The sequence below is a fragment of the Epinephelus lanceolatus genome, chromosome 10, assembly GCF_041903045.1.
Source record: "Epinephelus lanceolatus isolate andai-2023 chromosome 10, ASM4190304v1, whole genome shotgun sequence".
In the NCBI taxonomy this organism is placed as follows: domain Eukaryota; kingdom Metazoa; phylum Chordata; class Actinopteri; order Perciformes; family Serranidae; genus Epinephelus; species Epinephelus lanceolatus.
The window spans coordinates 2,845,657-2,872,721 of NC_135743.1; the positions used below are offsets into that span (position 1 = coordinate 2,845,657).

The 27,065-nt window shown below is 41.0% G+C and overlaps 3 protein-coding genes across 3 annotated transcripts; 2 read left to right on the forward strand and 1 right to left on the reverse strand.

Moving 5' to 3' along the window:
• The first annotated feature begins 2,643 nt into the window (after nt 1–2,643).
• On the forward strand, nt 2,644–7,578 carry LOC117266045 (sialic acid-binding Ig-like lectin 15). The gene is made up of 3 exons (XM_078171187.1): nt 2,644–2,724; nt 6,401–6,790; nt 6,915–7,578. Exons 1-3 carry the CDS (start codon nt 2,670–2,672, stop codon nt 7,337–7,339), a joined length of 870 nt encoding a protein of 289 aa, XP_078027313.1. The 5' UTR covers nt 2,644–2,669; the 3' UTR covers nt 7,340–7,578.
• A 2,346-nt stretch (nt 7,579–9,924) lies between these two features.
• LOC117266326 (IgGFc-binding protein-like) lies at nt 9,925–16,238 on the reverse strand. The gene is made up of 4 exons (XM_033641464.2): nt 16,172–16,238; nt 15,622–15,715; nt 12,476–13,630; nt 9,925–11,089 (listed from the first exon to the last, which is right to left on the reverse strand). Exons 2-4 carry the CDS (start codon nt 15,695–15,697, stop codon nt 10,665–10,667), a joined length of 1,656 nt encoding a protein of 551 aa, XP_033497355.1. The 5' UTR covers nt 15,698–15,715; nt 16,172–16,238; the 3' UTR covers nt 9,925–10,664.
• A 4,666-nt stretch (nt 16,239–20,904) lies between these two features.
• Nucleotides 20,905–26,721, forward strand: LOC144464447 (uncharacterized). The gene is made up of 3 exons (XM_078171277.1): nt 20,905–20,965; nt 23,608–23,780; nt 24,099–26,721. The coding sequence occupies exons 1-3, from the start codon at nt 20,948–20,950 to the stop codon at nt 24,232–24,234; spliced, it is 327 nt and encodes a 108-aa protein (XP_078027403.1). The 5' UTR covers nt 20,905–20,947; the 3' UTR covers nt 24,235–26,721.
• The last annotated feature ends 344 nt before the right edge of the window (nt 26,722–27,065 follow it).

The window sequence follows — 27,065 nt, forward strand, 5'->3', positions numbered from 1 at the left end:
AGTGAATTCAGGAAGTCTGGTGACATGTGTCATTTGAAACGGAACACTTCCTGTTGAAGTTATAGACGAGAGGTCGCTCGGAGGACACAGCGCGAGGCTGCATCATCAGCTCAACGTACTGCACCAGGAGGAACCCAGGGCCCTCTGCACCAGGAGGAACCCAGGGCCCTCTGCACCAGGAGGAACCCAGGGCCCACTGCACCAGGAGGAACCCAGGGCCCTCTGCACCAGGAGGAACCCAGGGCCCACTGCACCAGGAGGAACCCAGGGCCCTCTGCACCAGGAAGAACCCAGGGCCCACTGCACCAGGAGGAACCCAGGGCCCTCTGCACCAGGAGGAACCCAGGGCCCTCTGCACCAGGAGGAACCCAGGGCCCACTGCACCAGGAGGAACCCAGGGCCCTCTGCACCAGGAGGAACCCAGGGCCCTCTGCACCAGGAGGAACCCAGGGCCCACTGCACCAGGAGGAACCCAGGGCCCTCTGCACCAGGAGGAACCCAGGGCCCTCTGCACCAGGAGGAACCCAGGGCCCTCTGCACCAGGAGGAACCCAGGGCCCTCTGCACCAGGAGGAACCCAGGGCCCACTGCACCAGGAGGAACCCAGGGCCCTCTGCACCAGGAGGAACCCAGGGCCCTCTGCACCAGGAGGAACCCAGGGCCCTCTGCACCAGGAGGAACCCAGGGCCCACTGCACCAGGAGGAACCCAGGGCCCTCTGCACCAGGAGGAACCCAGGGCCCACTGCACCAGGAGGAACCCAGGGCCCTCTGCACCAGGAGGAACCCAGGGCCCACTGCACCAGGAGGAACCCAGGGCCCACTGCACCAGGAGGAACCCAGGGCCCTCTGCACCAGGAGGAACCCAGGGCCCTCTGCACCAGGAGGAACCCAGGGCCCTCTGCACCAGGAGGAACCCAGGGCCCTCTGCACCAGGAGGAACCCAGGGCCCACTGCACCAGGAGGAACCCAGGGCCCTCTGCACCAGGAGGAACCCAGGGCCCACTGCACCAGGAGGAACCCAGGGCCCACTGCACCAGGAGGAACCCAGGGCCCTCTGCACCAGGAGGAACCCAGGGCCCTCTGCACCAGGAGGAACCCAGGGCCCACTGCACCAGGAGGAACCCAGGGCCCACTGCACCAGGAGGAACCCAGGGCCCACTGCACCAGGAGGAACCCAGGGCCCTCTGCACCAGGAGGAACCCAGGGCCCTCTGCACCAGGAGGAACCCAGGGCCCTCTGCACCAGGAGGAACCCAGGGCCCACTGCACCAGGAGGAACCCAGGGCCCTCTGCACCAGGAGGAACCCAGGGCCCTCTGCACCAGGAGGAACCCAGGGCCCACTGCACCAGGAGGAACCCAGGGCCCACTGCACCAGGAGGAACCCAGGGCCCACTGCACCAGGAGGAACCCAGGGCCCTCTGCACCAGGAGGAACCCAGGGCCCACTGCACCAGGAGGAACCCAGGGCCCTCTGCACCAGGAGGAACCCAGGGCCCTCTGCACCAGGAGGAACCCAGGGCCCACTGCACCAGGAGGAACCCAGGGCCCTCTGCACCAGGAGGAACCCAGGGCCCACTGCACCAGGAGGAACCCAGGGCCCTCTGCACCAGGAGGAACCCAGGGCCCTCTGCACCAGGAGGAACCCAGGGCCCTCTGCACCAGGAGGAACCCAGGGCCCACTGCACCAGGAGGAACCCAGGGCCCTCTGCACCAGGAGGAACCCAGGGCCCACTGCACCAGGAGGAACCCAGGGCCCACTGCACCAGGAGGAACCCAGGGCCCACTGCACCAGGAGGAACCCAGGGCCCTCTGCACCAGGAGGAACCCAGGGCCCTCTGCACCAGGAGGAACCCAGGGCCCACTGCACCAGGAGGAACCCAGGGCCCTCTGCACCAGGAGGAACCCAGGGCCCTCTGCACCAGGAGGAACCCAGGGCCCACTGCACCAGGAGGAACCCAGGGCCCACTGCACCAGGAGGAACCCAGGGCCCTCTGCACCAGCACGAGGTCTGACAGTTGCTCTGGGGATTTCATCCTGGTACCTAACAGCAGTCAGGGTACTGTTGGCTCTGACATGGATGTCTGTGTCATGCTGGATGATGTCACAGGCAGCATAACGTTCACCACGGCGTCTCCAGACTCTTTCACGCCTGTCACATGTGCTCAGTGTGAACCTGCTCTCATCTGTGAAGAGAACAGGGTGCCGATGGTGGACCTGCCAGTCCTGGTGTTCTCTGGTGAATGATGGAGCTGCACGGTGCTGGGCTGTGAGCACAGGTCCTTGTGCACCATAGTTTTTTCTGTCTTTCATTTTGAGCCGAGAAACAATTCCATAAAGACCAAACAGTTTTACAGCTACCTCAAAATTTTCACCTCAGTTAAAAATATATTTTGTTCTTGAAGTAAAACCTCTTAAAATGTACAAACTAACACCACAGGTCTCAGGTGGACTCTGGGTTCATTCTCTGTTCATCAGTTTTTACTGGACGCAGACAAACTGATTCTCTAATGACAAAAAAATAGACATGAAGGAAGTAGAAACAAGAATGGGGAAAAAAACACACAGTGTGTCCGGAGGTACTGAGTCATATGGATGACACACACACACACACACACACACACACACACACACATTAACACCTCGCTCAGTGGTTTCTTCAGCAGTCTCATCATGGACGCCTGGTGGATCTGCAGCACTTTGAGCCTGCTGTTAGCTGTTATAGGAGGTGAGCTGACACACACACACACACACACACACACACACACACACAGGAACATGTTTTATCTTTAAGGTTCGGTTGTTCTTGTTTTAATTATGTAACATCTCAAATATATCTCTGACGTAGAAAGTAAACTCTCTGAACTTATATCAAAGGGTGTGAAATATATTGTTAAATAATTTATAACATAGGCTGTGTAATCAAAGTGTTGTTTTATCACTGACTTCAGATTATTGTATTCAAATGATCAGTTTACATTAGCAGTGCCTCCTCTCACTGATGGTGACTAAACCTCTGGACCTGTTGAAGCAGAGAGGAAACGTTCAGTTTGAGTATTTAAACACATGAATATATATATATATATATATATATATGTTTATATGTGTATATATACAGTGTGTGTGTGTGTGTGTGTGTGTGTACACAGTGTGTGTGTTAATTAATAGAACTGTAACAAGTTGCTTCCATACGGACAAACTGTGTGATGAGATGGAGACAGAGCTCAGATGTGTTTAAACTGTGGAAAAATGAGACAAAGTCAGATGAGTCATGAGTTCACTGGTGGTGTGAGAGAGCAGCCTCAACACTCGACCACTGCGGTAAAGTTCCATGGGGTCATTTCACAGATGTACTGTGGGTCAGCATGTCCCCACAGAGGGAGGGACACTGATTAAGACACCTGTAATATCCAGCTCATCCTCACTGTGACCTCGTCCACGTCCACATATGACGTCCAAGGTACCCTGGGTGTGTTGGTTGTTGACGTTCTGGGACACCGTGTCAACTTCAGCCTGTTACATGCATTGTCTGATTTATGTCAAAATAAACACACTACCTCAGTACAACACTGCAGTTTGACATTTTCTTTCCCTCTACAACAAAAACACGTGGTTGGGTTTCGTAAAAAAGAACAGAAGAGCAGAGTTTGGCTTTACAATCTTACAGGAAGTGAACACTGGCCTCTTGGGTGGAAGTCTGTGGTTGTTGAACCAATCCACCACAAACTCCCACCCGCCGTACTCAGACTCCGCTGACTTAAAGGCATAGTGCACCCAAAAATGTAAATTCAGCCATTATCTACTCACCCATATGCCTAGGGAGGCTCAGGTGAAGTTTTAGAGTCCTCACATCACTTGCAGAGATCCAAGGGGAGAGGAGGTAGCAACACAACTCCACCTAATGGAGGCTGACGGCGCCCCAGATTCAAACGTCCAAAAACACATAATTGAAACCACAAAATATCTCCATACTGCTCGTCCGTAGTGATCCAAGTGTCCTGAAGCCCCGACATAAAAAGTTGTTTGGAAAAACGTCACTTGAACTCTGTTTTTAGCCTCATTGTAGCCTGGACGAGCAGTATGGAGATATTTTGTGGTTTCAATTATGTGTTTTTGGACGTTTGAATCTGGGGCGCTGTCTATGGGGTGCCGTTTGTAAAGTGTCTCACGCTGAAAATAACATCAACATTTTGCCACATTTAGCTTCAAACAATGTTTAAAAAAGTATTGTGAATTTTTTAACGTCACCTTTTACCACATTTACAGCAATATTTGTTAACTTAGAAATATATTAAATAGTTAAATCTAAATATTAAATATGGCACCTAAATGTTAAATATTAAATCTAAATCTAAATCTAAATCTAAATCTAAATCTAAATTTAAATGTTAAATCTAAATATTAAATTTAAATCTAAATTTAAATGTTAAATCTAAATATTAAATCTAAATCTAAATCTAAATGCTGAATCTAAATGTTAAATCTAAATATTAAATCTAAATTTAAATGTTAAATCTAAATGTAAATGTTAAATCTAAATATTAAATCTAAATGCTAAATCTAAATGTAAATGTTAAATCTGAATATTAAATCTAAATTTAAATGTTAAATCTAAATGCTAAATCTAAATCTAAATGTTAAATCTAAATATTAAATCTAAATTTAAATGTTAAATCTAAATATTAAATCTAAATGTTAAATGTTAAATCTAAATGTTAAATGTTAAATCTAAATGTTCTGGGTGAAACTAAATATTTAACTAATATGCAAATTCACACTGCGGAGTTTAGCTACATATATATATACATATCTCACATTTATCACGTCACTATATCACCGTTTAGACTAATCTGGTGTTTGTAAAGTCTATAAACACAATGACTGACCAAACATTACTATTTCTGTGTGCATGTTTTGTAAATAATAACATGGTTATCGTAGATTATTTTAATTCATTATTTGATTCTATAAACACAGTCATTTAGATTTAGATTTAGATTCAATATTTAGATTTAACATTTAGATTTAATATTTAGATTTAGATTTAGATTTAACATTTAGATTTAATATTTAGATTTAGATTTAGATTTATCATTTAGATTTAACATTTAGATTTAAAATTTAACATTTAGGTGCCACATTTAATATTTAGATTTAGATTTAACATTTAGATTCAATAATTAGATTTAACATTTAGATTTAATATTTAGATTTAGATTTAGATTTAACATTTAGATTTAAAATTTAACATTTAGGTGCCACATTTAATATTTAGATTTAGATTTAGATTTAACATTTAGATTTAAAATTTAACATTTAGGTGCCACATTTAATATTTAGATTTAGATTTAGATTTAACATTTAGATTTAGATTTAGATTCAATATTTAGATTTAACATTTAGATTTAATATTTAGATTTAGATTTAGATTTATCATTTAGATTTAACATTTAGATTTAGATTTAACATTTAGATTTATAATTTAACATTTAGGTGCCACATTTAATATTTAGATTTAGATTTAGATTCAATATTTAGATTTATCATTTAGATTTAAAATTTAACATTTAGGTGCCACATTTAATATTTAGATTTAACTATTTAATATATTGCTAAGTTAACAAATATTGCTGTAAATGTGGTAAAAGGTGACGTTAAAAAATTCACAACACTTTTCTGAACATTGTTTGAAGCTAAATGTGGCAAAATGTTGATGTTATTTTCAGCATGAGACACTTTACAAACGGCACCCCATAGCCGTCAGCCTCCATTAGGTGGAGTTGTGTTGCTACCTCCTCTCCCCTTGGATCTCTGGAAGTGTTGTGAGGACTCTAAAACTTCACCTGAGCCTCTCTTGGCATATGGGTGAGTAGATAATGGCTGAATTTTCATTTTTGGGTGCACTATCCCTTTAACTGTGGTTGTTGTCCTGCCACATTTCCCCCGATGCACCGGCGCTGTTAAACATTAACAGCAACCAGCTATGTATCATGCCGATGTGAAAGGACAGCTTTTTTCGTCAGTGTCTGACGCTGAAGCTAAGCGCTGGTTTCTGAGGACTTTAGAGTGAGACCAGGGTGCTAATGCAGTGATGTCTCAGGAAAAAAACCAAATGCGTTTCCTCTGGTGAAAACACACTGACAGGTTGTTAAAAAACACCCAAGTCTGATGGCTAACAATCTGCCAGAAGATGCAGCAATGACTAAATATAAACTGTTTGTAGCCTGGCAGGCATCACTGCATCACTTCAGAAACGCTGATATGATAGAGGTTCGCAGAAACATTTTCTATAGCGACTGAGCTGATGCATTCATATGTGTGGGGAGGCATCATACGCAGGCTCTCAAGTTATTTTTCTTGTTGAGTTGTGACATTAAACCATAGATATTCTTCCCCCTCCCCAGTGGCCCTCAGCGGAGATGACGGCTGGTCCATGAACGTGCAGTCGGAGGTCCGAGCCATGGAGGGCTACCCGGTGGTGCTGCCCTGCACGTTTAGCCACCCTCAGCACTCCCAGCATTCCTCCCTGCAGGTGCTGTGGCGTCTGGGCCACGGTCAGAGCGCCACTGTCTTGTACCGCTGCACCAGCCGGCTCGGGGCCCCCACCTGCGACCCGGGGCCCCAGCAGGACCAGCGCTACAGACTGGAGGGCAACCCAAGGGAACACGACCTGTCACTGCGGATCAACAGCGCCAACCTGCAGGACAGCGGACGCTACTACTGCCGGGTGGAGGTTCAGGGACGAGAACACATCAGCTTTGAGGACAAGATGGGGACCAGGCTGAGAGTGGAGGGTACGTTCATGCAGACCTAAAGCTACGTTAACACTGAGACATCATGTGCATGTTGGGGATTAAAACTCTGTCTGATGTTACAAAGTCTAAATGCAGATGTATTCGTCCTCCCGTCTGTCTGCAGCTCCTCCAAAGATCCTGGCGCTGTCGGTGGAGGGCAGTGAGCAGTCTGGGTACAGAGCCCTGTGTCGGGTCCAGGGCTCCCCGCTGCCGGACGTCCAGTGGCTCGGCCCCGACGACCTGCTGGAGGGTGTTGCGGTCGGTCCGCTGGCTCAGGGCTCCGCTGCTCTCTACCACACTGTCAGCCAGCTGAGAGACGTGGAGCCAGGCCAGCAGTACACCTGCAGTGCCTCCAACCCGCTGGGCAAAGAGCAGGCCACCCTGTATGTCCTGCCCCCCCAGCCCCCGCTGTACATGAGCGGGGCCTCGCCTCCTCTACTGCTCCTCCTGTCGGTGTCTCTCGGGGCCAAGGTCCTCCTGCTGGTGGGGATGGGGGTCTGGATGGTGCAGGGAGGAGCTCTGCAGGGAGTCAGCTGCTGGTGGAAATAACCTGCACTGAAATAAACTAATGTATATACTTTATGTAACACTGACGCCCCTTACTTGGCATTTATAAGCATTTAATAGATATTTATAAACTGTCAATCACTGTTTATTAATGTGTTTGCAAAAGCTATAACCCGTCATGTGGACAGCCATAAGTGGAGGCCTTTGCAGCAGGTTGAACAGTTTCCTGGACAGATCTGTATAATGTACTGAATTAATGTCCTTGAAATAAATGCTCAATTTAAAATGAGCAAATATTTGTTCTCTATCAATTTCTTATTAGACATTTTGTTTCTTATGTCATTTAATTCAACAACCTCAACATGATTAGAAATGATTCTGTAAATTAAAGTGTTAAGCCCCGTCTCCTCCAAACCCTTTCAGTCCAGCACCTGTGGAACCAGCAGTAAGCCTTCAGACATGGTACCTAGACCCTCGGTCTGTTCAGACAGTGCTCTTAAATGTGGGCGGGGTTGTTGTCACTCACTGCTCCGTCCAGCACTCGCTGTATTTCCTCATCAGCGGTGACACAGATGGAAGTCTGCACCTGGTTTATCGTCCACAGAACGAGGCTGCACGCCCACATTTTCACAACAAAATACAACAGGCTGCAGTGAGAGTCTCTCTCCATGGGATATTTAAAAATAGCAGCTTTGTGCATTTAGTCCTTCTCAGGCAAGCTCAGGGGTTTAGTGTTGCTGTAGCCCACAGGAAGTGAGGATTAGAATATATGACCTTCACATAATCCGCTCCAAATTAATCTATATTTTTAAAGTCATTACTAAAAGTGTGTGTCATATAAAAACTAAAGTGATGGTCAAAGTTGTCACAGTGAAATTTAAGGTGTGCTGATGGATTCACGTCATCAACTCATGCATTGAGTAACATTACAAGTTAACGTTCCACCTTAAAAGTTGCCGGCAGTCAGCCCAGTGAATGAAGCTATTTTTTTCTCTTTCATTTTATAGTTGTAGTTTACTGATGTATGAACAGAGGTTACATAAAACCAGAGTGAGCGTCCTCTACTGACCAATCAGACTGCAGGGTTTCTAGCTGCACCTTTTAGTACCAGATCTGTGTGCTAGGTACCCCAACAGAGGGGGGACCAAACATGGGGACGCTAAGGAACGCTTCTGTTGGGACCATCCACAACTTTTACTGTGGAGACAGAAACAAACTGAACTGCTCGATGGAAACGAGGCTTAGCTGATGTTGTTGGAATACAACCGATAAGTAAGAGCTAGAGTTAGAAATACTCAAAGAGCACTCTGGCACAAACAGGATGTAAATTTGGAACACTGTTGCAATATATTGTTAATATATCATTATCCAGAGCATCGCACTGGAGTGACAGAGCAGCAGAGCGCTGAGCAGAGTGAATGTGTGATTAAATTAACTGTTCGTTAAGTCATGTAGACATGGGACGCTCCCTTTATCTAACAGCTCTCTCATTTTAGCGTCGAGCGTCAGACTGAATTCACAAACGCACCATAAGTCAGTCCATCAGTGATTCTCAAATTCAAGGATGGTTCCTCAGTAGGACGGGTCCTTCCAAGTCAGGTCCTACAGAGGCTAGGTAGGACTCCTTCCTACCATTCAGTGAACACACATGGGAATAGGCTAGCAAGTGTCCAGGTGTGTGTCACTGGCCCCACCTTCAATTCTGGAAAATTGTGCACATACCCACATGCATCCTTGAAAATTCCCTAAAGGAAGAACTCAGTCCTCAGTAGAATCTGAAGGATCGTTCTGAAGGATTCGATGACGTAGCCTCCTTGAAATTTAACGATCCTCCCTTTTCTTTGAGAAGCACCACGTGTCCCTTCCTTCTGTGCCAGATCTTCTTCTCCTTATTGTGAGTTCCAGCATTTTTAGCTCAGTATTCCTAGTGTGTGTGTGTTTAGACTTTTGCTCCCCACATCTGCCTGTTGATCTGGATATTTGCCTGTTTGACTGACTGTCTGTTTACCGGCCTGTGCTCGATTAAAACCCCTGAACATTATCCTGTGTGTGTCTGCTTTGTGGGTCCATCATTAGTTTGTGCCTGATAGCAAGATCTGGCACAGAAGCAAGGGAAGACAAAGACTAGATGCACTAGGAGAGGGAAGACGAGAGACACAGGTGCAACACATGAGGGCGGAAAACTTGACAGGAAGTGGATCTGAAATGAGACAAGAGTTAAGTGACCAAAATAAGATAGGAAATTTTGGGGGCAATATGTGAAACAACCGAACATGACTTAATGTGTCAGGACAGGATGTGACTACATATGATAAAGATGTGATATTTGTCAAACAGCAGTTTGGTTGATGTGGTTTCTACCGTGAAACACTGAAATCATCTGTATGTTTAACAAAAGCAGAACGGAGCAGCTCAAAAAGTTGAAATAGGTTGTTTCACATTTGGTTTTTTAAATTATCAACATCATCTTTACACTGACACATGTCATATTTAAATATCTGCTGAGCATGTGTGAAATAAAAACCAACGGCAGTCCAGTTTCATACATTATATTAGATTTAATAAAACTGTTAGAGATTAAATTAAGTTTATTAAAACACAAAAATGAAGCAGATTATGTCCTTTAACCAATCAGATCACAAACTCAGTCAGTTATTAATTATCTGATACATACAGAGCTAAAAAGCAGCTCAATAAGTAAATATTCAATCAAACCACAATCTGACATTTATTTTACCATATGAAATATTATTACACCATATTAATTTGTAATGTGTCGTAAAACAGCAAAACAAAGACAAAAACTGTACCATTAAATATAAGCTGAGATAGCCACAGTTAGCTTTAGCCCAGCTGTTTCCTGTGACTGAAAAAACTATTTGGTCAATCCGACGGTATCCAGAGCATTCTGCCTGAAAAGCAAATGTTCTGTATCAGTCAGGCTCCAGACTTTACAGTTTGCATTTAAGAAATTCTGCTTAACTTTTTTGAAAATCTACATTGTATATATTCCGTGTTGGCTGTACTTTGATATTTTTTTGTAATTTTGTGTTTAGTGGGAAAGTCGGGAGCTTAAACCTGGTGTTGTATTTTTCAGGACACAGACAAACCTCATCAAACTACATGACTGACAAAACTAGCTGAAGGTGTGACACTCAGGTTCATGAACATTTCTGAAAAACCTTTTCCTTTGTCTGTGGAAATCTTTCAACTATCAACACAGATTTAATCTAAACTGTAACATTACTGGAATAACTTTTATGATTCTGATAATATTAATTATATTAGGACATGGCTGCTACAGAATGGTCATGGGTGCCTGTTTTTCAATGAGTTTTATCCGTGTTTTCCGTCTTGGTAGCCGTCGTCAAATTGTTGAACCATCGATGGGGAAGAGGACGGGTTCTTTGTAGCAGACAGGATGGGCGGCCTTGCAGCAGTCCTCGTCACTCCAGCCAAAGTCGTGGCCTTTTTCCAGACTCATGATAGCACACTGACCATCATGCACCGTGCCGGGCTCCCCCTCCCCCCAGTTGGTGTCACTGACCGCAGCCTTGTTCAACCAGTACCATTCCCCAGACTGGGAGCTCCGACGCAGGCCGATCCACACCACCTGCATGCTGCTATTCTTGGCCTGCAGGATTTTTTCGTACAGTTGTCTCTGGAGTTGGGCCTCAGGGAAGCTGACCAGTTCCAGTCCGTTGTCTCTGCAGTACTTCAGAGATTCTCGCCAGCCGTTTGCCACTTCTCCGATTTTCAAGACCCCAGGAGACAAGATGCAACCCCTGAAATCTGTTGGGGCGTTCAGATGAAACATGACAGAGACAGAAATTAGACGTCACCTTTAATCAGAACATTAACATGTTTACATGTTACTCATTTACAAAAATCAGTCGGTGGTTTCTTTTGTGCGTCGTTCTGTGGAGGCCTGCTTGCAATAGCTTAGCAACAGAGCTGTAACAGTTCTGTACTTGTGCCGAACCATCACAGTCCGGGGATCATGGTCCCAGAGGCAGGAGGCTCCGATTACACAGAAAGTGCTTCCCAGGTTGCAAAAGTGCACTGCCTTTTTTTTTAATTGAAAAAAGAAATTGGTTAAAAAAAAAAAAAAAAAAAAAAAAAAAAAAAAGCCTTCTGCACCTTTTTAGTGTTGCCAGGCAACCACCCCATCATTTCGTTACCTTTACCTTGTTGTGTAATCTACTGTTTATTTATTTATTTATTGTATGTATCCTGCAGTAATCAGTGTGTAGCTGCTGCCATGTTGAGGCAGAGGGTGCTGTCTGTAGCTCTGGTTGAGGGTGAGAGGCTGTCAGCAGATAAACAGAGATCTGTGTGGGTACATGAGACCCTAAAAAAGGGGCTGGATCATGGGGAGTACCACCAGTTGGTCCAGGAGCTTCTCCTCCATCATGGACGTTTATAGGCATATTTTCTCTGGCTAAAACACCAGGCGCCTAGAGAGCAGGAACACGAGGTGCGTAGCAAAGCAAAAACAGCATAAAGCTTAATTCTCATTTAAAACTGTTCCAAAAAGGCGCCTCCAGCTGCTGAAACAGTTTCTGTGTGATCAGAGCCTCAGAGGTGTGACGGGGCTGACACAACAGCATCTCCCTCTAGTGTGACATATAATGAAATCGTCAGCAATAACGATCATTTACTGTCCCTGTTATACGGCAGCTGATCTCGTCCCCTGCTTGGAGAGTAAGGAGCTCCCAGACTTCATTGTTTTCCCAATTTGTGGACATTTTGCTGCAGTTTTTCTTTGAGTGAGCTGCTAACTGCCACTAGCTGTTTTTGAAATCTCCCAGGGGTTGGTTGTGCACATAACATGTCGTCAAAACATCCTATCCACCCCTTCCATTGTCCAGTCCTGCTGGCTGTCCTTTTTACACAGATGTCAAGTTGGCGCTGTTACTGCCTCCACTGCCAGTTTCAAAGTGAGACAACTCTGTTCCCTCATTCCACAATCGTACCTTTTAAAAAGAACAGCATAATAACAGCACAACATTCCCACCTTGAACAGGCAGTGTAAAAGGGGCTCACTTAATGTGTGACCCTCTGTCGCTGATCAATAGACATGAAAGTCGTCAAAGTTTCCTTCCGACATCCATCTTCAAGTGAAGGTGGAGGTCGGACTGTGACTGTGTGGCTCGTGTTTAAAGTGCAATTCCATACCTGGGGACGTACTGATGATGGGCGCCGGGTTCCCAAACAAAGTACCTTCCTTATTGCCCACAAAGTAGACAGCCATCTTGGAAGAAGAATGCCAGATGACGCTTTTGCCTGACGCCACTCCAGTAAGTGCCGAGACGTAGTCCGTCCCTTTCAGCTCCTGCCAGTCTGCATCCTCCAAAAGAGCACTATTAACATGAACCCCATCAATGAAATCCTTGTGGACCACGATCACAGCGAAACTCTCCGTATCAGGGATGGAGCTGATGACATAGCAGGCGGCAAAGTCTGTCTCTGGGATGAGGGTGAGGAGTAAACCCGGACGGTAGAAGATGGCTGTGCCAGCTGCCTCGACCAGCGGCGAGTCTGGGTTGAAGGCCTTCACTTTGGAGGAATCCTTCTCTGTCAGAAGTACAAGAGGTTCGTCTTCAGCATCCTTGGCCAGAACAGGAGGAATGTAGAATTTCAGCTTCTTTTCTGTGGCTGGCTGCAGCGAGGTGTACAGCTGCCCGCAGGTGCAGTTGTGCCGGATGGCGCAAGCGTGACCAAAGAGGACCGCCACGGGCTGAGTGGCTGTCACAGTTCGCAACGTCCTATTTTCTTTTAACCACATTTGACTTATCTGGTGGGGCTGAAGTGAAACCACTTGGGTGTCTGCACCTTCAACAGTTACAGTGTTTTCTTCGTCTGCATTAATTATAATGAGTCTGAAAGGGCCTCTTTCAGTCACGTCTGTCGTGACAATGTTCGCAGGGGCAGTGGTTCCTTGGATCACTGGTACCAGCGGGATGAGGTACTTTGTGCCCAGTCTGTCAGTAGGAATAACCAGAGCAGTCTGCATGCTGTTGCTTTTTTGGCTGATGGCAAGGACCGTGATGTTCTTTGTGCTGGTAATTTGGACTGACCTGTCGTAGACTGTTTCTGACCTCCACATCTCCTTTCTGTTATCAATTGGGATATCCAGAGTCGCTCCTGCGCCCAGTGTCATTACTGTACTATGGTCGGGGTGCGCTGTGATGGTGACCTTGGTTTGATCATGCATGGCGGTGATTTGGACCTTGTTTTCGGGTAGAATAGGATAATAATAGGCGATGTTCTCCGGAAAAGCAATAATGAATTTTAGACCAGTGTTGTCTTCAGGCGGAGTGACTGTGGACTCTGAGAAAGAAAGAAAGAAAATATATGCTGAAGCAAAAAAACTTAAACCTTCAGTTGTATTTTTTCAGAAAGTAAAACCCCACAAAGCAATATTTTTATCCCATGTTATGTCTGTACACCTCGATGTAATTTCAGCTGGAGCCATTGGGAGGGAATATGGGGTGCCATTTGTAAAGTGTCTCACGCCGAAAATAACATCAACATTTTGCCACATTTAGCTTCAAACAATGTTTAAAAAAGTCTACTCAAAGTACAAGTCAAATAAAATTTCTCCAAACACGTTTCTTGTTATTTCAGGTAGTTATTATCACGCTAATGTATGTTCAAGTGTCCATTTCCCCCAATAAGTTGGTTTTAATTCGTTATTTGATTCTATAAACACAGTCTGACCATCTCGAGCTTTTATTTTGGTACTTTGGTACTAAATATTTAGTTTCACCCAGAACATTTAGATTTAACATTTAACATTTAGATTTAGATTTAGATTTAGCATTTAGATTTAACATTTAACATTTAGATTTAGCATTTAGATTTAACATTTAACATTTAGATTTAGATTTAATATTTATATTTATATTTAACTTTTATATTTATATTTAATATTTAGATTTAACATTTAGATTTAGATTTAACATTTAACATTTAGATTTAGATTTAACATTTAGATTTAGATTTAGATTTAATATTTATATTTAATATTTAGATTTAACTATTTAATATATTTCTAAGTTAACAAATATTGCTGTAAATGTGGTAAAAGGTGACGTTAAAAAATTCACAACACCTTTTAAACATTGTTTGAAGCTAAATGTGGCAAAATGTTGATGTTACTTTCAGCGTGAGACACTTTACAAACGGCACCCCATAAGGGAAGAGTGCCGTATGGTTTATAAAAGAACTTGTGATTTACAGGGTAGTTTTGTTGTTTGAAACCAGGTAAATAATTACTGGTTCCTACTGGTGGTTAAATGAGGGTACAGTGGGAGAAAACATTACGGTCTGTGTGAAGCTAAAATAAATACCCATAAAATTATATTTTAAAACCTAGTCCCAATTAAACTCCCAATCTCTTCTACTACTTATTACCTATTTGGACAAATAAAGGTCTCAGTTAAGTCCTGTTTCCACCGAGCAGTTCAGTTCAGTTCAGTTCAGTTCAGTTCAGTTCAGTACTCATTGTTTTTCTGTTCCCACAGTGAAAGTTGTGGATGGTCCCAACAGAAGCGTTCCTTAGCGTCCCCATGTTTGGTCCCCCCTCTGTTGGGGTACCTAGCACACAGATCTGGTACTAAAAGGTGGAGCTAGAAACCCTGCAGTCTGATTGGTCAGTAGAGGACGCTCACTCTGGTTTTATGTAACCTCTGTTCATACATCAGTAAACTACAACTATAAAATGAAAGAGAAAAAAATAACTTCATTCACTGGGCCGACTGCCGGCAACTTTTAAGGTGGAACGTTAACTTGTAATGTTACTCAATGCATGAGTTGATGACTGTTGATGAATATCTGAAGCCTAATTTTTAAACAAGTAATATTCAGACTGGTTCAAACAAACAATTTGATTGTATTTTCCATCTTTAATGGGCAACAGTAGTTTTGTGTTAAAGAAGTCAAAGGCTCAATAAGTTCAGTGATTGAAGCCAATAATAGCCCGGGCTACTGATTGAAGTTTTACGGCTCATTCTCACAACACACAAAATAATTTTTTCTTGCACTTTCTCTCAACATAAGAAAAGAATTAACACGTGATGTCAAGATATCAGCATTTAAAATATTATTGGGAAGACTGCCATCCTCGGTGTCCATACCGCTGTGAGAGATAATAAGTTACATGAAAAATTACGTCAACCATCAAAATAGCTGCTGGTTGATTTTCAACTTTCGGGTAGTTTGATGTAACAAACGTACTTTTGGAGACTTAAAATACAAGTGCTTTAACTTTGTAGTTAAGTACAGTACTTGAGTAAATGTGCTTAGCTCCTGTGTTTTACCTGTGTTTGCTGCAGCCAGCAGGAGGACAAGGAGCGCAGGACGCATGATGGCAGGATCACCACTGACGAGTCTCATGAAAGTTGGATCCAGAACCTGCAGACAAATTCTTACAGACTCAGATGTTTCACAGCTTATTTTGAATTCTGTTCCCGTTTCACTAACGGCCTCTTTCAGAAAGCTGAAGATCAAGTTTGTCTACGAGCTCTGGACATTATCTGTCGCCTTAAAGGGAAATCAATAGAAGTGGCAGCAGTACATGAAAACTGAGGTCAGATTCTCTAATGTCTATAATCACACAACCAGTTCAGCTCTCAGACAGAATGAACAAATTTGGGGTGACTGAGATTTGACTGTCATTTTAAAGTCTAACTAATAAACTCGAAGAAGGGAATCGTACTAAATTCTGAAAGTTCTTTCATTGCAGAGGATTTGTCTGAATCATTTGGGCTCATTTTAGATTATAATGTCACTCTGAAGTGCAGAGGTCAATTTTTATCTCAGTCAAACAGAATCATTTTCTATCTGTGAGGTGAAATGTTAAAGTCTCACCTGCTCGTCAGTCGTCAGTCTTCACCTTCAGAGAGTTTCCTGAATCACGTCCTCCTTCCTCTGCTTCACATATGGAAACACACGTTTGTCAGTCAAACACGGGGTGATTTGGAAGATGTTTGCATAAGATGCACATCAGTGTTGGTGTGGAGGAGGACGAGGAGAAGGAGGAGAAGCAGTAACTATCAGGAGTAGTGAGTTTTATTGAAGGTTGAAGGTTCAGTTTGTCAGATTTATGGGGATTTAATGGAGTCTAGTGGTGAGGACTGCAGATTGCAACCAGCTGAAGCTTCTCCTGGTCAGAATTCCTTCAGTGTTCATTGTTCAGGAGCTGAAGTATCTTCCTCTTTGAAACAAACAGACCAGCTGATTTAAACTGGTAAAAACACTGAATAAAGAAGATTCACATAACAAGTCAGTGTTTCTCTGACACTGTTGGGCATATCAAAGATGGGCTGCTAGCTCAGCACTCACTGATGTGCACTCACCTTTTTTCTCTGATAACTTATGATCCAGGGACCGTTTCCACAAAACACCTTAAGTTTTCTTCTTAAGTATGACACTTAAGGCTTAATTCTCCTTAGCTGAGGGACTTATACAGTTGCACAGAGTCCCTTAAGAGGTTTCCTTAGATTTTTACAGCGGTAAAAGTTTCCATGGAGACTCTTTGTTTGTTTGCTTAGACTCACGCTCATGACACCTGTTATCGTCTCACAGAGTTGACCACAAAATATCTCCATACTGCTTGTCCGTAGTGATCCACATGTCTCACAGTCTCGTGCAAGCGCTTTCACGTGGTTTCGCTGGTCTTTCGCGCACACGTGAGCGCAGTGCACAGAGAGGCAGTCAGAGCTACAGGCTACAATGAGGCTAAAAACAGAGTTCAAATGAGGTTTTTCCAAACAACTTTTTATGTCGGGGCTTCAGGACACTTGGATCACTACGGACGAGCAGTATGGAGATATTTTGTGGTTTCAATTATGTGTTTTTGGACGTTTGAATCTGGGGCGCCGTCAGCCTCCATTAGGTGGAGTTGTGTTGCTACCTCCTCTCCTCTTGGATCTCCGCAAGTGATGTGAGGACTCTAAAACTTCACCTGAGTCTCCCTCGGCATATGGGTGAGTAGATAATGGCTGAATTTTCATTTTTGGGTGCACTATCCCTTTAAGAGAACATTTTGAGGAAATCTTAAGGAGAAGACTTAAGGGTGTTTTGTGCAACCGATTTTAGTATTTTGAGGAAACCTTAAGTAGAGCTTTAAGGAAAATCTTAACTTAAGGTGTTTTATGCAACCTGCCCCTGACGTTCAGGAGGTTTTTACAGTGAGCTGAATTATCACTTCCTCCCTGAAACAAACAGACGTGATGATTTAAACCAATAAAAACACTGAATGAAGCAGTTTGATATTTAAAAATCAGTGTTTTTCTGACGCTCTCGTCACACAGTGGCTTCGAACAACGGTGGCCAACCCTGAAACTTAATGTCTCTATCTAGAGCCAATGTTTGGTTTGTCTGTTCTGGGCTACTGTAGAAACATGACAATGAGTCTTACCTTCAGGTGATTATACTCTGTAGAAAACATACTTATTATATTATATTATATTATATTATATATCTGCCAATATGTCCTCCTGAATGTGACACTGGAGCTTTACTGCTCTGATCATTGTTGGGTCAGCCAAACTGCTGTTGGTTGTCTTTTAGTTTCCTGATCTGATCTGGGGTCAGTTTGAAAGTCAAATGAGCCTGAGCTTCATCTTGTTCTGCTTCAGCACACACACACACACACACACACACACACACACACACACACACACACACACACACACAGCTCTGTGTGGAAGGAAAGGAAGCAACAAGTTAATCAATCAGGCACAAGACACCAACTACTGCAGAGATAAACAGGAAATTAACTCACATTAAGTAATAAATAGATATGATTGTCAAAATAAATGTACATTTTTTAAAACATATAAACATGAAAATTCAATAGATCATATTTTAACATCAGCAGATGTTTTTATTTTTGTCTATTAAGATTTAAAAACATAAGAAATCGAGCAAAAATACAATCAAGAAGCTTGAACTTCTCGTCCACTTTATTATGTGAATGTGATATTTATCCAATAATCAAATAATCACATCCACATTATTTTTATCCACACAATTATTATTAATATATCAACATGTGTGAACAGTTTTAAACAAAACAACAAAAGAGAAACACTGTTTTTATTATTATTATCATTGTATTTATTTATAGACGCAGAGTGTGTTAGGACACTTCCTTTCATTCATAATGTGTTTCACTCACATTAATCACAACAGGAACAGTTAATTTAAATGTTATAAAAGAATCATATTTTTTTAGATCCAGTTAAGATGTTCAGCAATTAAACTACTGAATCAAAAGTAGTATTAAATATTATAAAAAACATGTATATTTAACTTGTTTAATTTGTTTGTTGTTGGGGACATGTTCTGTGTTTGGACACAAGATGGCGCTACAGACAGGTTCATTAACAGCAGAGCTGCTCAGACAGTCTTCATGGACAAAACCTGACAATAAATCACTTTTATTATTAAGATTTAATTATCTGAAATCTAAGAATTGTGTTTCTGCTTTTACACAATGAGGCCAAAAGTATGTGGACACCCGAGAACACCTGGACAGAATCACCTGGTGTGTGTTGTTCTCAGATTGTCCACAAGGTGGCGATGGCTCCCCTCTTTAACCCTCAGTGGTCAATAACCTCATTACTGTAAGGTCTAAACAGACAAGTATGGCTTCTGGCTGAGCACACACACACACACACACACACACACACACACACACACACACACACTGTAATCCTCGCTCTACATTAAACCTCCTTTTGTTAATTCTGGTTGTTGTAGTTGTGTAACTGTCAGCTGTTATCTAACTGACAGAGCTACACTTTCAATGTGGGACAATGTGTGTGTGTGTGTGTGTGTGTGTGTGTGTGTGCTGTTCTAGTTGTTATTTTTACAGCAGTTTTTGACCATGTTAGTGGGGACATTTTGTAAAATGAGGACATTTTGGTAACGTAACAACCTTTCTTGGAAACCACCGCTTGGAATCATTTTTTGACATTTTAGGGAAAGTGAAGATGATTTTTGGAGGTGAGGACATTTTCCAAAATTGGACACTTCCGGAAAATTAGGGCTTCAAAAAATTAGATATAAAGAAAAAATGTATTTAAAACAAAACAAAGCAAAAAGCAACAAAAATGAAGACATTTTATAAAATTGGGACACTTATAAAAAGTTTGAAACTTTTTGGACATTTTTGGAAAGTGGGACCCTTTTTTGGAAAATAAAGTCCTTTTAGGAGCATAAGGGAGATCTTTTTAACGGTGAAGACACTTTGGAAACACTTTTTTTGAAAGTAGGGTGATTTTCTTTTTAGAACAGTATGGACAATTTTGGGAGGTGAAGACATTTTGTAAAATGAGGACATTTTGGTAACGTAACAACCTTTCTTGGAAACTGATATCCTTTTTGGACATCCTAAATGTCCTTATTTTCCCAAAAAGTGCTACCAATTTTCAAAATGTTTTTTAAAAAAATTGTTTTAAATTTTTTTTTAGGGAAAGTGAAGATAATTTTTGGTGAGGACATTTTCCAAAAATAGGCACTTAGGGGAGTGCCCAATTCCTAAAGTCATGACTTTTTAAATCTATATCTATAGGTACATCTATATATAATTTAAACAAAAAAAAACTGAGGACATTTTGAAAATTGGGAGCACATTTTTGGAAAACAATGACATTTGTGTGTATTAGTGTAATACATTTAAAAGTGAGGACATTCTGCACATTTCAGGAATGTGAGAACAGTTTTGGAAGGTAAAGACATTTCATAAAATTGGGACACGTTTGAAAAGTTTGGATTCTTTTTGACATTTTTGGAAAGTGGGGCCCTTTTTTGCAAAATAAAGTCATTGTAGGGGTATAAGGGAGATTTTTTAAAAAGTGAAAACATGTTGGGTGGTTTCAGAAAGTGAGGACATTTTTGGGAGGCAAAGTCATTTTGTAAAATTTGGACAATTCTGAAAAAGTTTTTTTCAAAGTGTTGTCTTTTTTTTAGGACAGTGTGGACATTGTGCGTGTTTGAAGAAAGTGAGGACATTTGCGGATTTTTGAGGAAAGTGGGGACATTTCTGAAAAATCAGGACAAATCTGGAAAGTTTTTTGCGAAAGTGGGGTGATTTTCTTTTAAGGAAAGCGAGGACATTTTTTGGAGACGAGGAGAATTTGTAAAGTTAGGACATATACAGTAGGACATTTTTGGGGAGTGAGGACAAGCAGGAGAACTCTGGAAATGGAAATCCCCCCCAAAACAAGTTGGGTGATATGTATGTCTATATTTGTATAAACTAAAGATATATTTGAACATTTCCAGAAACATTTTTGTTCATTTCAGGAAATGTGACGATAATTTTGGTCAAAACATTTTGTAAAACTGTGGACAGTTTTTCAGGAAATAAAGACGTCTTTCTGATTATAGTCTTTAAATATACTGATCACGTGCATGTATCTATCTATATACACTGAATGTGTGTGTGTGTGTGTGTGTGTGCATGTGTGTGTCCTTTAATCTTTAATCTGGCTCTGGATTAGATTTTATAGGAAGTCTTACACAATGACATCATGGTGTGGATGTAGCCCCGCCCTCCTGGTGACATCACACACAATGAGAGCAAAGACACAGACACACTCTTCATCTCTCTGTAGTGACATCGACAGCAGCAACATGGCAACATTCGTCTCTGTGAGTAGATCAAACGTTATTTTTAATATTCAGTCATTTTTTAATGTGTCTGGTTCTGTGATTAGATGATGATGATGATGATGGTGATGATGATGAGGATCTTTGTTAGTTTCACTTTAAATAAATCTGACTTGGAGACAAAGAAGAGAGGAGGTGATCTGTGAGACAGCAGAGATGTTTTATCATTTTATATGTCAGGAAAAAAATGTTTTAACCTGTTAGTCTGTTTGTCACAGTTCAGGCATGGACACAAAAATAACCTCTGTAGAATTTAACACACAATCTGTTAATGGCTGATTAATAAACCTGCATGAAGCTCATAATGTTCAGTCACTGGAATGTTTTATTGTTGCTTTTAAATAGTATTTTATTATGAGGTATTTATTTAATTTTGTCCACCTCCAATGTAAGTTACACTTTAATGCCTGGAAACATAAGAAATAATAATAATAATAATAATAATGTTTAAATAGGCCTACTAATATTTTCATGTTAAAACTTTGTTTTACAAAAATATTTTTTGTTTATATTTTTAGTGATATTTAGAAATGTAACTCAAACATTTTCATGTGGAATCACCAAACATTATTGTAAAGTTATATTTTACACTGAGGATTCACAATTTACAGTAATGAAATAAAACACATAGTAATAATATACAATATACACAAATATATATAAAAAGATAAATAATTTAAATAATTAAATAATAAACAAGTGGTCATGTGAAATAAAATGTAAACTCACCATAAATAATAATAATAATATTGATAATCATAAGTTTTATTTATATAGCCTTTTGTTTTTATATAGACATGCAGTGCTTTACAATAAGGGAATTACGTGCTGCGTGCATCACATAAACTGACAGAAAATATAAATAAAATAATAAAATAAATAAAATGAAAATGAACAGGCCAACAGGGCAATTCCATAAACAGCAAAAGGACATTTAAATACAAATTAAAATAAAAAATTTAGATGAAAACAGAAAAAACAGCACAATGTCAGCAAATCACAAAATCATAAAACCATAAACCATAAGATCAAGTCAGATACAACATTTTAAAAGAAGTGCAGCAGTGTGTAAAGAGAAATAATTTAAGGTCTTTATCAGAATAGTTACATTTTTAACTTTTATTTTCTGCTGTTTCACATTCATACAGTTTATTTTTATTTACCAAAACAAATTAAAGGATGCAAATCAACAAAAAACATGATTTGCTTTACACAGATGAGAGTGAGCTGGTTCACACCAGAGTGTTTCTGTGTGTTAGAGGAGGTCTAATTAAAGCAGAAGTAGGTCTCTCTCAGCTGCAGCGGCCCCCGGGAGCCGCCCTGCAGACACAGAGCTTGATTTAGATCCAACGTCCTAAAAGACTGAAGCTGCTCTCAGATCAGTGACAGGAAACTGTCAACACATAAACTTCATGAAGGATCAGTCTGCTGGTATTTTATATTTTCATTACTCTTAATCTACAGACTGTGACTTCCTGTCTGTTGTTTCCTACTGTAGTTATTGATCAGCGTAAACATCGACCGCAGCACCATGCAACATTAATGCAGCAGGAATATTCATCCAAAAAGATAGAATAAGAAAACAGTTACTGCAACAAACATACTTTTACTTAACACTTAATATCTGCACGAGAGAGACTGTACATAAAGGCCAAAAGAGACAACATAAAGTTGTGTGTTGTCTGCAGAACCGTGGACATTAATATTATACCTACAGATGATCTGCTCCAGAGGAAGCATATAAACAAAAAAACAGAAGAGGACCCAGAATTGACCCCTGGGGAACACCACAAGAGAGGGGGCGGGCCTAAACTGTCCTTAATTCCAACATAGTTTTCAAGACGTTTTAGAAGAAATAGAAAAGTTAGAAATAATGACCAACATTAAGCACAGGATCAGACACTCTGATTGAACATATTTTGTGGTTTTCTATATACTTTTTAAATATTAAAATAATTTTGCAGTGTAGATATGAGTCAATATGTTTAAGCGTCACAGTATATGAAACAAATAACAGATGGTTTTGTCTTAATAATTATTTAATAACTGGGCCATAATTTGCACTTTGTTTCTCTCATGTCACTGACATGTTTTTAAGGATGTTTTCTGGGCTGATTGTGTAATTTTTAGGTTTAATATATTAAAATTTGACTATTTTTAGGTCAATAAACTTTTTTTAAAGTAAACGAATCAGTATTTTGTCACCAGGAAATAATTTCAGCACATATTGTGATCAGTGAACTTTGGAGGTGTGTTAATAAACTGTCGATGGTCAGGCTAGCTGTTTCCCCTGTTTCTAGTCTTTATGCTAAGCTAGGCTAACCTTACTTTACCTGTGCTGAACACAAACAGGAAATGTATCTTTAAGTTGGTGGTAAAAAGGGAAAAGATGGTGATGGTGACTGTTAATGTTTAAATCAACCAGTGTTCACTCACCTGTTACTTTTACTTTACGTACATGTTGTTGATAATGCTTACATACCGCTACTTTTATTGAAGTACATTTTTGAATGCAGGATTTATTATTTTAGTAGAAGTATTGTCACAGTGTGTTATTAGTATTTTTACTGTAGTAAAGGATCTGAATACTAATAAACAAATTAATTTCTTCTTCTGTGCTTCAGCTGGCGACGTGTCATCATTGTCCCATCGTGACGTCTCGTCGTGGTTTGGTTTACAGAGACTCTCTGTCGGCTCTGTCCAGGAACCTGAGGGCTCCGGGGGGCCCCCATCGCCCCCCCACCATCAGACTGCAGGGCCCCGGCCTCCACAACAAACACCACTGCAGACTCACCAGGTGAAATACATGAACCAGTAACATAAACCAGTTAGAATCAGAACATAAACTGGTCCGGTCTGATATGAGCTGACAACATTGTTAGTTGTAGCAGTAGAGTTCCAGCACCAGAGGACAGAGGAAGTATTAACAGTAGCAGCATATTAGCATAGTAACAGTGGTGATAGTCGTTGTCGTAGTAACAGTAGCAGCAGCAGTAGTTATAGTCACAGTATTAGTATCACAGTTCAGCCACACCTTCTCACTTCCTGTCTAGAGAAGAACCAGCTTTAACTCCATCATCACCCCCACCCCTCCTCTCCCCTCTCTGCCTCACAGACCTGACCTCCCAGAATCCATTGCTCTGGCTCGCTCCAAGCCGTCAGGCAGCATGAAGCACCTGGTCCTGGCTCACCTGAGGAAGGTGCTGATGCTGAGCTCCGTCCAGCAGAGAGGCCTCCATCTGCCGCTCTGACACCTCCACCTCGGCCCAGCTGCAGGAGAGCAGTGATGACGATGATGATGATGATGATGGTGGTGGTGCTGGACCACCAGAGGGCGCCGCAGCTGTTCAGATGGACGGGAGGCTCAGACTGATCCTGAGTCAGTTCTTATTCTGAGAGTGAATAAAAACCAGACAGAGGACTGAGGGTGGGGTTAAACTCAGTGTCGGACTGTACTGATACTCAGTGATGGAGGAAGTACTCTGAAGTAAAAGTACTCACAAAACACATAGAAGTGATGTGTCAGCATTAGATCTAACATATCATAACACTGGATCATTATTACTGATGCATTAATATGGAAACAGTATTTTAATGTTACATCTAATTTTAATACTTTATTTACTTTTACTTTATGACAAAGCATCGTGTTTTTTATTGAATTAATCTCACGTTTTGTTTGTAACATCTGAATTTACAGAGTAACTAAAGCTGTCAGATAAATGTTCTGCAGTAGAAACACAAAGTAGTGTGAAATAGAAACAGTCAAGTACAAGAACCTCAAACTGTACTGAAGCAGAGGACTGAGTGTCTCAGTGGGAGCTCCTGCTGCAGACTGTTAGCAGCACATTAATGAACAAAGTGTCCCACTCACATGTTACACAGTGTCCAAGCCATGTAGTGTATCTTTAAGGTTTGCAGTTTTAGGAACTTTTTAAACTGTATTTAAAGTTATTTAACAGAAGGTTTTTGTAAACAGTTCTTAATATTTTTAAGTCTGTAACAGTTTTATCAACTGATGAATGATGTTCTCAGCCCGTCAGTTATTTCAGTCTTTATTTGATTCAATTTCATATCAGCAGCTTAATGAGGCAGCGTTTTCTGTATTTTGTGTCTGTAAACATGTTTTAGATCTTTAACACTGCTGGAACTTTAGATGCATCTTAGGTTTGTTCACGAGGAATATTTCTCTTTGAGGATAATATAACAAACTTTATTTGTGCAGCAACTTTAAAACACAGTTATAAAGTGCTCTATGGGCTGGATAAAATAGTATACACCATCCAAAAAGTTCCACAGCTGCAGGGCTCTGACAGAAAACACCTGGTTTGCTTTGTAAGGAGGCGCGGACAGATAAGAGGGTCGTACCTGAGGAGCTCAGGCAGCAGCTAGACTCATAGGACACAAGTAAATCTACAATATATGTAGGAGTAAGGCAGTGTAGGGCTTTAAAAGTAAAAGTTTTAAATCACTTCTATACCTAACATGTAGCCAGTGTAGCGTTGCAGGGTGGGAGACGACTTTTTCAAGGATAGGATAAAAAATGTTTTACTGTTGCATGTTTCTAATTCAAGGAAATTGCATTTTATTTGGTTATCTGTATGTTGAAACAGAGCTCAGAGTCAAAGATGACACCCAAACTGTTGGCATAAGGCTTTACATTGGAGGACAGGTTCTCAAGGTTCTTTGTTAAGTCAGAGGTCCAGTTTGGGGGGGCAAAAGAAGGACCTCAGTTTTGGACTCATTGAGCTGGAGGAAGTTTGTTACATCCAACACTTTATATATCTGCACGAGAGAGACTTTCAAGGAACATAAAGTTGTGTGTTGTCTGCAGAACCGTGGACATTAATATTATACCTACAGATTATCTGACCCAAAGGAAGCATATAAACAGAAAACAGAAGAGGACCCAGAATTGACCCCTGGGGAACACCACAAGAGAAGAGGCAGGCCTTAACTAATTATTTCCAACATAGTTTTCAAGACGTTTTAGAAGAAATAGAAAAGTTAGAAATAATGACCACAGGATCAGACACTCGAACATATTTTGTGGTTTTCTATATACTTTTTAAATATTAAAATAATTTTGCAGCGTAGATATAAGTCAATATGTTTAAGCATCACAATATATGAAACAAATAACAGATGATTTTGTCTTAATAATTATTTAATAACTGGACCATAATTTGCACTTTGTTTCTCTCATGTCACTGACATGTTTTTAAGGATGTTTTCTGGGCTGATTGTGTAATTTTTAGGTTTAATATATTAAAATTTGACTATTTTTAGGTCAATAAACCTTTTTTTAAAGAAAATGAATCAGTATTTTGTCACCAGGAAATAATTTCAGCACATATTGTGATCAGTGAACTTTGGAGGTGTGTTATTAAACTGTCGATGGCAAGGCTAGCTGTTTCCCCTGTTTCTAGTCTTTATGCTAAGCTAGGCTAACCTTACTTTACCTGTGCTGAACACAAACAGGAAATGTATCTTTAAGTTGGTGGTAAAAAGGGAAAAGATGGTGATGGTGACTGTTAATGTTTAAATTAACCAGTGTTCACTCACCTGTTAAAGACACGACTCAGTTAGCGTGTTTGAGTGTGTGTTGCTTTAACGTTTATTGTAATAAGAATAATTCTTATTTAAAGAATTAGTAGACTGACAAGATTAACTGGAAACTAACTGTCTCATATTCACAGTCTGTTTATTATCGGAAATAAATATGACAATGTTTCAGACTGTGTGTGTTGCTGGATGTTTATTGGTTATTGATTGCTAATTGACATTATATCCTGTCAGTGAGTTTACTGATGAAACATTATTGGAACCTGAAACTGCTGAAAATTTATTTGAAAAAATTAATTAACTAATTTCACACCACAGACTGCAGATCGTATGCACCATGGATTATTAGAGTACAGCATAAACATGTTTGTGAAGCTGAAACCATGAAATGTTTTTACTTTACAATGACGTCTCTTTATCATTTAAGTTTATCTGATAAAATCTGATTTAAAGGATCATTTTCTGAGTGTTTGATTGAGGCCACTGTGCCACCTTAATGAAGCTGCTGTGACTGAAC